Source organism: Balaenoptera borealis (genome assembly GCF_965194805.1).
Source record: "Balaenoptera borealis genome assembly, chromosome: 8".
NCBI lineage: Eukaryota > Metazoa > Chordata > Mammalia > Artiodactyla > Balaenopteridae > Balaenoptera > Balaenoptera borealis.
In genome coordinates, this window is record NC_138865.1 from 89854820 (window position 1) to 89866874 (window position 12055).

Genomic DNA, 12055 nt, shown 5'->3' on the forward strand with positions numbered 1-12055 from the left:
ACAGTGTTGCTGTCCATATTCACTGTACCGTGCATGAGATCTCCAGGACCTAGCTGTCTACTAGTTGCAAGTTTGTACCTTAAACCTCACCTCTCCTATTCCCCCACCCTCCTACCCCTGCTAACCACCATCTTACTCTGTTTTTACAACTTTGGCTTTTTTAGATTCCACATATAAGTGACATCATACAGTATTTTTCTCTTTCTAATCTGGTATTTACTTTGCCTCCAGGGGCCCAGAGGACCACCAGGACACAAAGGAGAATTTGGCCTCCCTGGACGACCCGTAGGTGTTGGGGTTTCTCATATTGCATGTGAGGGAGGACACGCGGGCCAGGCTGGCCTGCGGGCAGTGGGTTTACTAAGGCCTCTCCCGTGGGTTTCAGGGTCGCCCAGGACTGAATGGCCTCAAAGGCACCAAAGGAGATCGAGGGGTCATGATGCCGGTGAGTGCCACACCAGGGACCCAGCCCCATGCCACCCCAGGGACGCGGCCCCAGGGCCAGTGTCCAGAGGAGGGGTGGACGAGTGCCAGGTCCGGTGAGCAGGGCTCGTGGACAGAATGCTCAGGAACGTTATTCTTCTTCCTCTGCTGCCACTTCCAAAGATCCTCCAGCCCAACCCTGTCCTCCGGCTTGCTCTCAGGAGGTCCCTGCCACCAAATCCACCTTAGTGGGGCATAAGCTTCCTCGTCCAGACCCCAGAGGGAGGGTGGGAGAACACGATCTGGGCTTTCTCAAGAAGTCTGGTTTCGAATCCCAGGTCTTTCGACTCGGGTAATAGCCCATCCTTCCTGGGTTACGCAGTCCTGGGGGTTTCGCGTGTTGCTGGGGGTGCTCGGTGAGCGCTCTGGAGAGAACGCGGAAGGTCGATCAGCTGTGTAGGCAGGGCCAAACGAGATGACGGACACCGGAGCATCAGCAGGGTCCCACGTCTGCAATAAGGAAGCCAGCATTTATTGAGCACCTACTGTGTGCCAGACACTCTACAAAGTGCTTTTGAGGACAGGATCTCAGTCTTGATAGTAACTCTTCTAAGAGAAACTCAGTGGCGTTCTTGTTTTACACAGGAGGAAACTAGGGCCTGGACAAGTTAGTGACCCACTGAAGGTCCCCCATTTGCTGCATGCAAATGCAGCTCAAAGTGTGTTGCTGCTTCTGTTTGCACCCCATGGTCGCTGCTTTGTATGCCTAGAAATGCAGAAATGCAATCATATTGAATCACTGGGCACTGACTCACTCACCAAGCCTACCGGGGCTCCAGGTACAGCAGACACCGGTGCCTGCACTTGAGTGATCACGTGGGGCTTCTCGTGGGCCGGAGGCCTCTCACCTGTGGTCATAGCCTCCCCTTCCCCTCCCCTCCTGCAGCTTCTGCTGCAGGTCCAGCTTGGGCTCCAGGCTTGGCAGAGAAAACATTGCATGGTGTCAAGGCCAGGCTGACCTGGCTCTGAAAGTGACTCTGCCATCTAACAGGAGTTGGCATTTATTGTTACATTTATGAGGGGCTCTCCCAGGCACTGTATCCTGGGAAGGCCTCACTCCACCTGCCCCTCCATATGAGGGATGTGTCGATAGAGGTGGTGGGCTCAGTATCCTCTGAGCACTGCTCTTGGGGTCAGAATCTGGCTTCCAGTCTCCATTCCGCCATGAATTGCTGTGTGGCCTTGAGCAGGTCACTTCCCCTCTCTGGCCCTCATTATGTCCAATTGTAAACCAGCGATGATACTTGCTCTGCTGTTGTGAAGATGTAGCGAGGCCACGGATATAGGTGTGCTCTGGGAAGAGACTCGCCTACCCATGGGAAGAGTTAGTTGGCTTTAGAGGACCCTCCTTTCCTCATTGTGTCTCCAAACCCTGGGGAAGTGTCCTGCAGCTGCCTCTGAATTCATGACAACCCGAACTCAGGTATGGCCTTTCTTTCCTCCCTTTAGGGCCCACCTGGCCTACCTGGTCCTCCAGGCCCCCCAGGACCACCTGGAGCTGTGATTAACATCAAAGGAGTAAGTTGGCAGTGGGGAGGTGGGGGAGACCTGAAGGAGGAGCGGGGAACGGCCCCAGACCAGCCTAAGCTGGAGTCGGGTGTCCTGATTCCCTCCTCTCATTCTCACTTCCCACAGGCCATCTTCCCAGTTCCAGTCCGGCCACACTGCAAAATGCCAGTAAGTAGCCTATAGTTGCTGCCTTATAGAGCAGGCTTTGGCATAGAAAGCAACTCAGAGAAGATGAGTTTTTGTCTTGAGCCCCTTCTGTCTGTCAGTCCTCTCTGATGTCTTCTATCACCTGCATATAGACCCTTGAGTGACTTGAGGTTTGTAAATAATAGATTGTGACACTGAAACGTACTGGGTCTTCTAAGGGCACACATGTGGACAGAGTGTGTCTTTTAATGCAGTCAAAAAGCAGTGTCTTTTGTTAGCTTCATGTTAGAATGTTAGCTTCATGCTTGGAGCAGTATAAGAAAGGGGGAAATAGACCCCTTAAAATACAGATGAGAATAAAAAGGCAATTCTAACCAGTGCTCTTTGCATTGGGAGCTTTGGGCTAAAATCTATAACTGTCCTTTCTCAACTGTCATATTACTGCACAGCACACAACCCTGAGAGGAGGGACTTTCTCTCCCCCTTTGTAATGAGGAAACAAACTGTGACTCAGACAAGCTCACTGACTTGTCTAAGGTCACAGGACGGACGGAGCTGAGGCTATCATGCAGGTCCCCTGACCACCAGGCAGCAGGTACAGGCACCCCAAGGGGTCAGACACGTGCCTGGTCGCCCAGCTGGTCAGTGCAGTGTCCCCAGGGTGTCACCTATATTAGGTGTGGGGAAACCCAGGGAGGGTGGGCCTCTCCCCATGCACAGGCATTAGTCATGGAACTGTGCATAACTATTCTCTCATTCATTCGCCAAATATTTATCAAGGACTTACCAAGTGTCAAGTACAAGTGAGGCCCTGGGACCACAGGGGTGAACTAGACAGGCGTGGCCTCTGTTCTCGGGAGCTTGCAAATTACAGTTTAGAAGATTCCTTGAAGCGGGTTCTTAATTGATGCCTGTTGGAGGTGGTGATGAGACTTGGATCAGAGGCTTTAAAATGACGCAGTTTGGCTGAGTGTTTGCCCAGACATCTGTCCATGTCTAAACTTTGAGACACCCAAGTCTGGAGCCCAGGGCCTGGGAACTCTGGCATGGAAGGCAGAGGATAGGACCCACCTGTGTAAGGTGACCAAGGGGCCTGCTGGCTCCCAGAACTACGTGAGGACAACAGCTACCCAGGTCACGTTTATATCAGTGGCCTGAAAAGAATCCTAAAACGTCAGGGCTGGAGAGACCCTCCTGAGAGATGGTGGCCTCCCAGCCATAGAGAAGGGGAGACCTCAGCCCAGAGAGGCAAGGTCCCTCCGTGAGTTAGTGCCCGAAGCCCCTCCCAGCAAACACGATATCAGGCTTCGAATGAACCGGCCACGGGACAGTACTTGAAAAACTCAAGAGCGTTGTAAAAATGCTACTGCAATTACCGTGACCTGTGCTAGGACCCTTTGCTGTGACCATGGCCTTTGGGGGTCATGACGTTCCTTAAAATAAGCCAAAGATGAACTCAGAGCATTTTGGGTTTTGATTTCATGTTGCCTGGCTGGACTCCATGCAGGCTGGGGCATGGATGTTTCTTGACCAGCTCTCAAAATAGACATTTGAAAAAGAAGTGCTTCCTCTCACATCCAGCATTTCACAAGCCCCTTCTCATTTCAGCCCTTTCTAATACCTTAACAATTCACCCTTAACAATCCACCCCTGGAGTGGAGCAACTTTATCAGCATAGCTGTAAGATATCAGCTGGGTACTGCTGCCTTTATCGTTAACTTAGAAATATTCTTCCTGGAAGATTCCTGTCCCCTCCCCTCATCTTCTCTTGGTGACCCCTGAGCATCTTGTGACCCTGCACCCAAAAGCATGGGAGGATCTGGTGTGAGAGGGATCATTTTGATTCTGCATATTAACTGGGAAAAAGGTGAAGGTGGACTATTAAAAGCAGGGTGGCAGGTGGCTCTGTTTTAATAGACAAAGAAATGCAGGAATCTGGGGATGAACTGTAAAGGAATATTATCTTGAATAGCTTGGACCCCCAATCTAATGATAACTCCCCTTTATTAATTATCACCACAATCAACTCCTGTTCAGTGTACTCATTTTTGATTACACATGGCAGCAAAGCTAATGGCTGGCCCAGCTTCATGGTTTGAGTACATCACTTGCCCGAGAGTGCTTGACCTCTCACATGAATCCATCCTGATAGATCAGAAGGGAGGGCAAGAACTCTCACAGTTGACCAGACCAAAATTGCCATGACTTTTTGTCTTAAAGCTTTGGGCTTTCCCTCTGCAGAGTTGTTCGGCCAGTAGGTCTCAGCCCAGCTCAGCTACATGATGCCCTCCCTGCCCCCACCCCCCGACCCTGCCCCAGTTGAAGGCCTGGGATGCCTTGCATTGAGGGATGCCGGGAAACTCAGGGCCTTTGGGGGTTACAACACCCAAGGAAGGCCTGACTCCATGACCTCACCCCTCGCCCCCAGGACAGGGGACTGTGGCTCCCTGTGCATGCAAACACCAGAACAGGGTTGCAGTGTATGACCTTGGCTTTCTCTCTCTCTCTAGGTTGGTACCACATATCCTGGAAATTCAGAACTCATCACTTTTCATGGTACACACTCCTGTCTTCACCTTGTTTCTCTGGGACATTTCCTGGCCCTCCTATCTCTGCAGAGGTGGTTTCCAATTGCCCAGTGCTGGGCGTAGACTTGGTGGTCAGGAAGATCTGTCTGGGTGTCATGGGAAAGGTGGTAGCTGGACAAAAGCTGTGGGACTGGGCACCTCTGTTTGCTTGTGTCACCCATCTGCCTATTCTGTGCATCTTGGCTGTGCCTCCTAGCTAGCAGGCTGCACTCCATTTTTCCATTCATGTGTTAGTTTGTTCATAACACATCCACTGATAGCTTCTCCTTGCCTGGTGCTATCCTATGCACTGGGCTGAGACAGATGGATCCCATGCTCCTGCTGTCGCCCAGGCCCTTAGACTCTGCTGGGTGAAACTTTAAAAAGTCGTTACAATGCAATATGCCAAGAGCTAATGCAGGGGAGGCCGTGGGAGCTCAGAAGGCCTTTGCTTCAGAGTGTTCCTGGACCAGCAGCGTCAGCACCTCCTGGAAGCTTGTTAGAAATGCAGAATCTCAGGCCTCATCGCAGACCTGCTAGGTCAGGAGCTGCATTTGTACAAGCTCCCTCTGAGATGTATACACAGTGCAGTGTGAGACGCACTGCCTCTTAGTGATTAGTAAACATCAGCATGTTCGTGGCCTGTAGGAGCTTATCTACCACACATTAGAGGGGGGATAGGCCAGGAGGTGGGAGCCTGCAGGCAAGCAGTGACTCTGGTTCCCTGTCCCCACACACACTGTCACACCATGTGTGCCCCTTTTGATTGAGAAGTCTGAACGCTTGCAGTTTAAACACGGAAAGACCTTTTTTTTTTTTTTTCCCCCCCACTACTGACCTCTGGCTCGGCTCTGTCACTCCTGGCCTGCTTGGGTGGTGGTGTCCCTGCTGGTATCTGGCTTCATGGGTTTTTGATCACTTTTGGTTACAAAGTCCAGGCTGTTCTCAAACTGCTTGTTCAGACCCAATTCAAGGCTCTCCCTTCCCCTGGTGCAAGGTGGACCTTGGGGAGGAGGGGGTGGAGCTGGATTTGCTTTCCTGGATCCCCAGTGTGTAGGCACACATTGGTCAGTTGATCTCTCTCGGGAACCAGGAACTCAAAGATCTAGTGTCCACCCACCCATCTAGGTGGGGAAATGGGACTGCTTCCCTTCCCAAACTCTGTACTCCCAGGAGGCTTTCTCTGAGCCCCTCTCCCAGATAAAGAGTTGGGGGAGGAGGGAAGACTGTAAGGCCGGTTCTGCAGAAGCAGTGCTTCTCACAAGTCCTGTGGGGAGTGGCGTACCGCACTGTTGGCACTCTTCCAACTTTGCGAGTGGAATACTTAGCACCGTTAGCTGTCCTCTGCGGCACTCCCGGAGAGTCCTCCCTTCCCCTTACACCACCGTGCTGCCCAGGCTTAGGTGAGATGGGACCAGGAGCTTGACTTGGTGTTGAGTCTCAGGCCACGTGCATGAAGCCGTCCAAGGGAGTTAATTGTAGCCTCTGCTGGGCTCCCATAATGCACTGCTGGCACCTTGAGGATGGTACTTATTCCATCCTGCCTCGCGCTACCCTCACTGTGTCTGTCTCCTTGAGAGCTTTCCGAGGTCAGGAATTGTGTCTGCTGCATCTACCTCTGCCTCTCCATCCTATAGCAAAGGATTTTATACCCTCAATAGGCCTTTGTTGTTGAGTAGACTTAGCTCAAGGGGCTCAGTTTCAAAACTTGTCTCAAAAATGTTTTATATAGAATGAAGGTGATTTTCCACTATCTTTTTTTTTTTTTTTTTTTTTAATGTGTGTGTATTTGGTGGCAGGTGTTAAAGGAGAGAAAGGATCCTGGGGTCTTCCCGGCTCAAAAGGAGAAAAAGGCGACCAGGGGGCCCAGGGACCACCAGGTATCCCAACTCTTGTTCTGGATCTTGCCCTTGATTTTTGTTTCTGAGAAATCCAACTGAGCCAGTAAGTAAGGCTAATTACATTAGCACCCTGTCCACAAGCTCCGTGGAATTCCTGAGAGACCCAGTCATGGGCAACACGTGTATAAGATAGAACATTGTCAAGAGAGACCAGAAGTTCTGATCCTTCCAGCTTCATCTGCAGAACGAGGCCTGGAGAGGACCAGGGACAAGCCTAGGATGCCACAGGGTCACGGGATCTGGACTAGTGCTTGTTTCCTAGCCCAGTGCCCCCTCTGTCAGCTAAACCAATGTGGGGTCACTTCTGCTAGGAACTCATCATGGTTGCCAACTTGGAGGCTTTGGTATTTGAATTTCTGAGTTTGAGTGTGGATTTTTAAAAAGCGTTTCTTTTTCAGGCCCTCCTGTGGATCCAACTTACCTGAGACATTTTCTGAACAGCTTGAAGGTGAGCATTTCTCAACATCTGGCCTGTGTTTCCAAGTTCTCAGGCTTATGTCAGAGACTGGTTCATCTGACTCTTACTGGATGTTCTCTGCTTCCAGGGGGAGAACAGAGACAGGGGGATCAAAGGAGAAAAAGGAGACTCTGACAGCGGCTTCTCTGAGTCAGGGCCCCCGGGCCTGCCGGGAAGTCCAGGCCTGGCGGTGAGTAGCGACCCCTCCACACCCCTTCCTCGGGGAGTCACGGCGCTCCCTGAAGCCCCCCAGTGTGACGAGGCAGCTGGGAGCAAGGGCCAGTCACAGCACCACAGGCTGCAGGCAGGCCTTGGGCATTGGCCTCTCTCCCCCGTACTTGCTAATGGGTGGGGAGCCTGGCAGAGGCCACAGAGGAAAGGGAGCTAGCCAAGGCCACATGCACGCAGGTAGCTTCCAGGTAACCCACCACCGTGCCTTATTCACATCAGCGGTGGAAAACTCACTCAACACAAAGAGTTGTTAATGGTAAACACATCAGATAACAGAGGCAGAAGGGAAGGTGAGGGAGATGTTTTTCGGGGGCTATTTGATTCTTCTGAAATTTCATCAAAGGAGGAGCCCGTAGATGGGCTTGGTCTTCTTAGGATGAGAAGTTTCTCCAGGTCACAAAAGAGAAGTTCAAATTATGCCTCCACTGAGATTATGACCAGATCATTGACCCTCAGGGACCAGGAGCAAATTCTGGCCCTGGAACTCGCCATGAGCATAGACCGAGCAAAGCCAGGAGACCAGGGCTCTCCTTCCAGCTCTGCTGCTGATTTGCTTTGGGACCTCGGGCAAGCCCTGCCCCTCCCTAGGCCTCTGTTTCTCCATCTGTGAAATGCCGAGGCTGGACTAGATGAGCTCCAGGGGCCCTTCTGAGTCCAGGGCTCCCTAGGCTTCTCTGCTGTCTTTCAGCATAACGACTGGGCCACCGCTCTTCAGGTCTCCCACCTCCTGGCTTGCGCCAGGGTTGAGGATGACGATAACAATAGAGGGTGTCTACTGACTTCTTATCAATGTCCTGACAAAAAGAACAGATGGGACTTCTAGTGACTAATGGTGCTTTCTCTCTTCTGTTACTGTGCACTTGACAGGGCCAGAAAGGGGAGACCATCGTCGGGCCCCAGGGACCCCCAGGTGCTCCTGGCATGCCTGGGCCACCTGGCTTTGGGAGACCTGGTTCCCCTGGGCCACCGGGACCCCCGGGGCCACCAGGACCTCCGGCTATCCTAGGAGCAGGTCAGTACTGTGAGTGGTGCCCAGCGTCACCACATCTGGGTGGCATGTCAGAGCCACACTGTCCGACAGAAGGCTGTTTCCTGGATGGAGCCTTCTTTCTTTTCTTTTTTTTTTTTTAAATTGAGATATAATTTGCGTGCCATAAAATTCACCCATTTAAAGTGCACAATTTAATGGTTTTTAATATATTCACAAGGTTGGGCAGCCATCACCTCGCTCTAATTCCAGAACATTATCATCACCTTAAATAGGAACCCTGTACCAATTAGCAGTCACTCCTCTTTTTCCTGATCTTTCCCTGATCTTGGAAACCATGAATCTACTTTCTGTCTCTATGGATTTGCCTATTCTGGACATTTCATATCAATGGAATCACAAAATATGTGACCTTTTGTGACTGGCTTCTTTCCCTTAGCATAATGTTTTCAAAGTTCCCCCATGTTGTAGCATGTATCAGTACTTCATTCCTTCTTATGGCTGAATAATATTCCATTGTATGGATATACCACATTTTGTTTATTCATCAGCTGATGAACATTTGAGTTGTTCCCACTTTTTGGCTACTATGAATAGTGCTGCTGTGAACATTTGTGTACAAGTTTTTGTGTGAACATATGTTTTCAGTTCTCTTGGGTATAATGTCTAGGAGTGGAATCGTTGAGTCATATACATGGTTGCTCTACTTTTGGAGGAACCACCAGACTGTTTTCCAAAGTGACTGCAACATTTTGCATTCCCACTAGCAGTGTACAAAGGTTCCAATTTCCCCTCATTGTCAACAACATTTGTTATTATCATATCTTTTTTTTTTTAAATTAATCATTTTACATCCTTACTATTTTTAATTTTTTTTAGACAGTTCTTTTTATTTTATTTATTTATTTGGCTGTGTTGGGTCTTCGTTTCTGTGCGAGGGCTTTCTCTAGTTGCGGCAAGTGGGGGCCACTCTTCATCGCGGTGTGCGGGCCTCTCACTGTCGCGGCCTCTCTTGTTGCGGAGCACAGGCTCCAGACGCGCAGGCTCAGTAGTTGTGGCTCATGGGCTCAGCTGCTCCGCGGCATGTGGGATCTTCCCAGACCAGGGCTCAAACCCGTGTCCCCTGCATTGGCAGGCAGACTCTCAACCACTGTACCACCAGGGAAGCCCTATCATATCTTTTTTATTCTAGTCATCATTCATTCATGTGAAGTGATATCTCATTGTGGTTTTGGTTTGCATTTCCCTAAAGACTAATAATAATGAACATCTTTTCATGTGTGGGTGGAAACTTCCTGGCTGCTTTGTCAATGCCTGGGCCTTAAGGGACTTGAGGACCAGCACTGATTCTAACCTTCTATGTAAAAATTTCTTTACCCCTTGGTACCTCACTTCCTCAAATGAAAAATAGGTGAAATAGAAGAAAATCTCCATTTATCAAGTACTTACCAAGTGCCAGGCACTCTGCTGGTCACTCTACTACATTATCTTACTGGATTCTCAGAAAGCCTTTCAAGGAAAGTATTAGCATCCCCAATTTACAGAGGAGGAAAGTGAGACCCAGAGATGTTTAGGAACCTTTCCAAGGTCACACAGCTAATAAGTGGCATGAATGGGATTAGGACCCAGATCAGAGTAGCCCCGAAGCCTGTGTTCTCTCCACTGTGCCCATGGTGGAAAATAACAGCAGCAGCGATAATAGCATGAATGCATCATTTTTGTTGTTTGGGTTGGCATGAGCCAGGTGTGGTGGAAGCACACCTGGGAGGAGACCTACAATGTCTGGGGCATCCGGGAGAACTTTACACAGGAGGTGACTTTGGGGCAAGTGACAGAAATGGAACTCAAACTAGCTCAAGTGCATAGGGAAACTTACTGGATGTGCAGGAGGGTGTGAACAATCAATTTGTAAGAGGGGCAGGCATGCAGTGAGACTTCAGGTGCAGCCGGAACCAGGGATTCAGTCCCTGCGAGGATTCTCTGGCCATCTCTTGCTCAGCTGCTCTCCGACTGCAGCATCACGCTTCATCGCCATAGACCATATCCTCTGCATGGCGAGAAATACCGACAACCTACAGCTTCCACCGTCATCTAGAAATCTTGGCCTTGTTTCTCAGTTTTAGTTTGAAAAGCCCTGGGGTGGGGATGTTCTGGGGAAGGACTCTGACTGACCTGTCTTGGGCCAGATGCCCAACCTTGGACCAGTCTTCTGTGGCCAGGAGGTGGGATCACATGAGACCATGACAGCTCCTTCTGGACCTGGATGGTCATAGAGGTGAAGGGGAAGATCTCAGGAGCAAATGAGGATGCTGGTCCTGTAAAGAGAGAAGGTGCTGGGTGGATAAAACCATAGGTGCCCATACAACCTTGAGGGATACATAGGAATTGCAAGAGGTGGAGGGGCATTGCAGGGTGAGTACGGGATTCAGAGACTCTGTTGTCCATAGTAGCCCTAAACTAGGGGGCCCTAGGACTCCTTGCTCCATTGAAAAGGATTACCCTTCACATAATATATAGCAATTCACAGTTTACAAAACACTCCCATATCCATTATCCCATTTCATCTTAACAGCAACCCCAGGAGGGAGATGAAATGCATAAGATAATAAAACTCATTTTATGGATGAAGGCACCAAAGCTCAGAGAGGTTAAGAGTCTGACTCAAGGTCACAAATCCTAGGAAGAGGCATGGCTGGGGTCCAAATCCAAGTCCTCAGACCTTGTCTCCACTAGACATTCACCACCTGTGTATGAATTTTCAGGTCCTGTGTCAGACTGCAGGCCTATTTGCAGTGACCTCAAAAATCTCATACAGTAATTTTACTGGGACTTGTACAAACATCCTTAACTCTGCCAAGAGCTTTGCAGATTCTTGGGGGAACTGGAGATTAGAGAGGTAGAAGGAGAGCAGCGGAATTGCTATAATAACGTTTCTTTATGTTTGCCTAAAGTAAGGACTCTTCATTTGGGAACCATAAACTCCTAGAAAATTCAAAGATGTGCCTCAGGGAGCTATCATCCCACTAACATTCTAAGTAGAAGTGTGTGTGTGTGTGTGTGTGTGTGTGTGTGTGTGTGTGTGTGTGCGCGCACTTGCAGATATGCATATATGCATTTTTCTAGGGGAGAGGGCAATAGCCTTGATTTGATTTTTAAGGGCATTTCATTTTGACTCTTCAAAAGATAAGAATCTCTGGTTGGATGCTGTACAATTTGCAAAGCATATTCCTAGTTTGTGTTCTTCTCAGTTCTCAACACAGGCTAGTGAAGAAATATCTGTTTACATTTCACCGATGAAGAAGCTGGGGTTCAGAGAGCTTGTTTCCCCAAGATCACACAGCTGAGAACTGACAAATCAGGAACTTGAGTCTCCTGGCTGGACGGCCAGGGCCCCTGTCACTGCCCTACCCTGCCCCCCTGTAGCCTAGCACCTTCTCTTCTTCTTTCTGAGCCTGCTTCCTCTGTTCAGTAATTACCTGTTTGTCTCTTGGGAGAAATAAGTTGTATGAGTCAGAGCATTTTTGGATGCAAGTGACAGAAAATTCAACTCAGACTGACTTATACAAACAATTGAAACAACAGGAATTTATTCACTTATAAAACTGGAAAGTCTTAGGCATGACTTCATCCAGGGCTACAGTCGAGAATCTCAGTTCTCCCCCAAACCAGTCAATGTGGCTGAGTCATATGCTGGGCACAGAGTTCCTAAGATTCGGTTACGAGGTGCAACACTTTGAAGCACCGTGAGTGGGGTGGTGAACGCTCCCCTCAG

General features: G+C 49.7%; 1 protein-coding gene across 6 annotated transcripts in view; it reads left to right on the plus strand.

Moving 5' to 3' along the window:
• COL15A1 (collagen type XV alpha 1 chain) overlaps nt 1-12055 on the plus strand; it is a 99596-nt gene that overhangs the window by 77098 nt on the left and 10443 nt on the right. For all 6 annotated transcript variants that reach the window (XM_082403762.1, XM_082403757.1, XM_082403759.1 and 3 more), the window contains 9 exons: nt 232-285; nt 386-445; nt 1933-2001; nt 2119-2160; nt 4650-4695; nt 6506-6586; nt 7006-7055; nt 7153-7254; nt 8163-8307. In XM_082403762.1, the coding sequence (XP_082259888.1) occupies nt 232-285; nt 386-445; nt 1933-2001; nt 2119-2160; nt 4650-4695; nt 6506-6586; nt 7006-7055; nt 7153-7254; nt 8163-8307 (649 nt within the window). The remainder of the gene's footprint in view (nt 1-231; nt 286-385; nt 446-1932; nt 2002-2118; nt 2161-4649; nt 4696-6505; nt 6587-7005; nt 7056-7152; nt 7255-8162; nt 8308-12055) is intronic.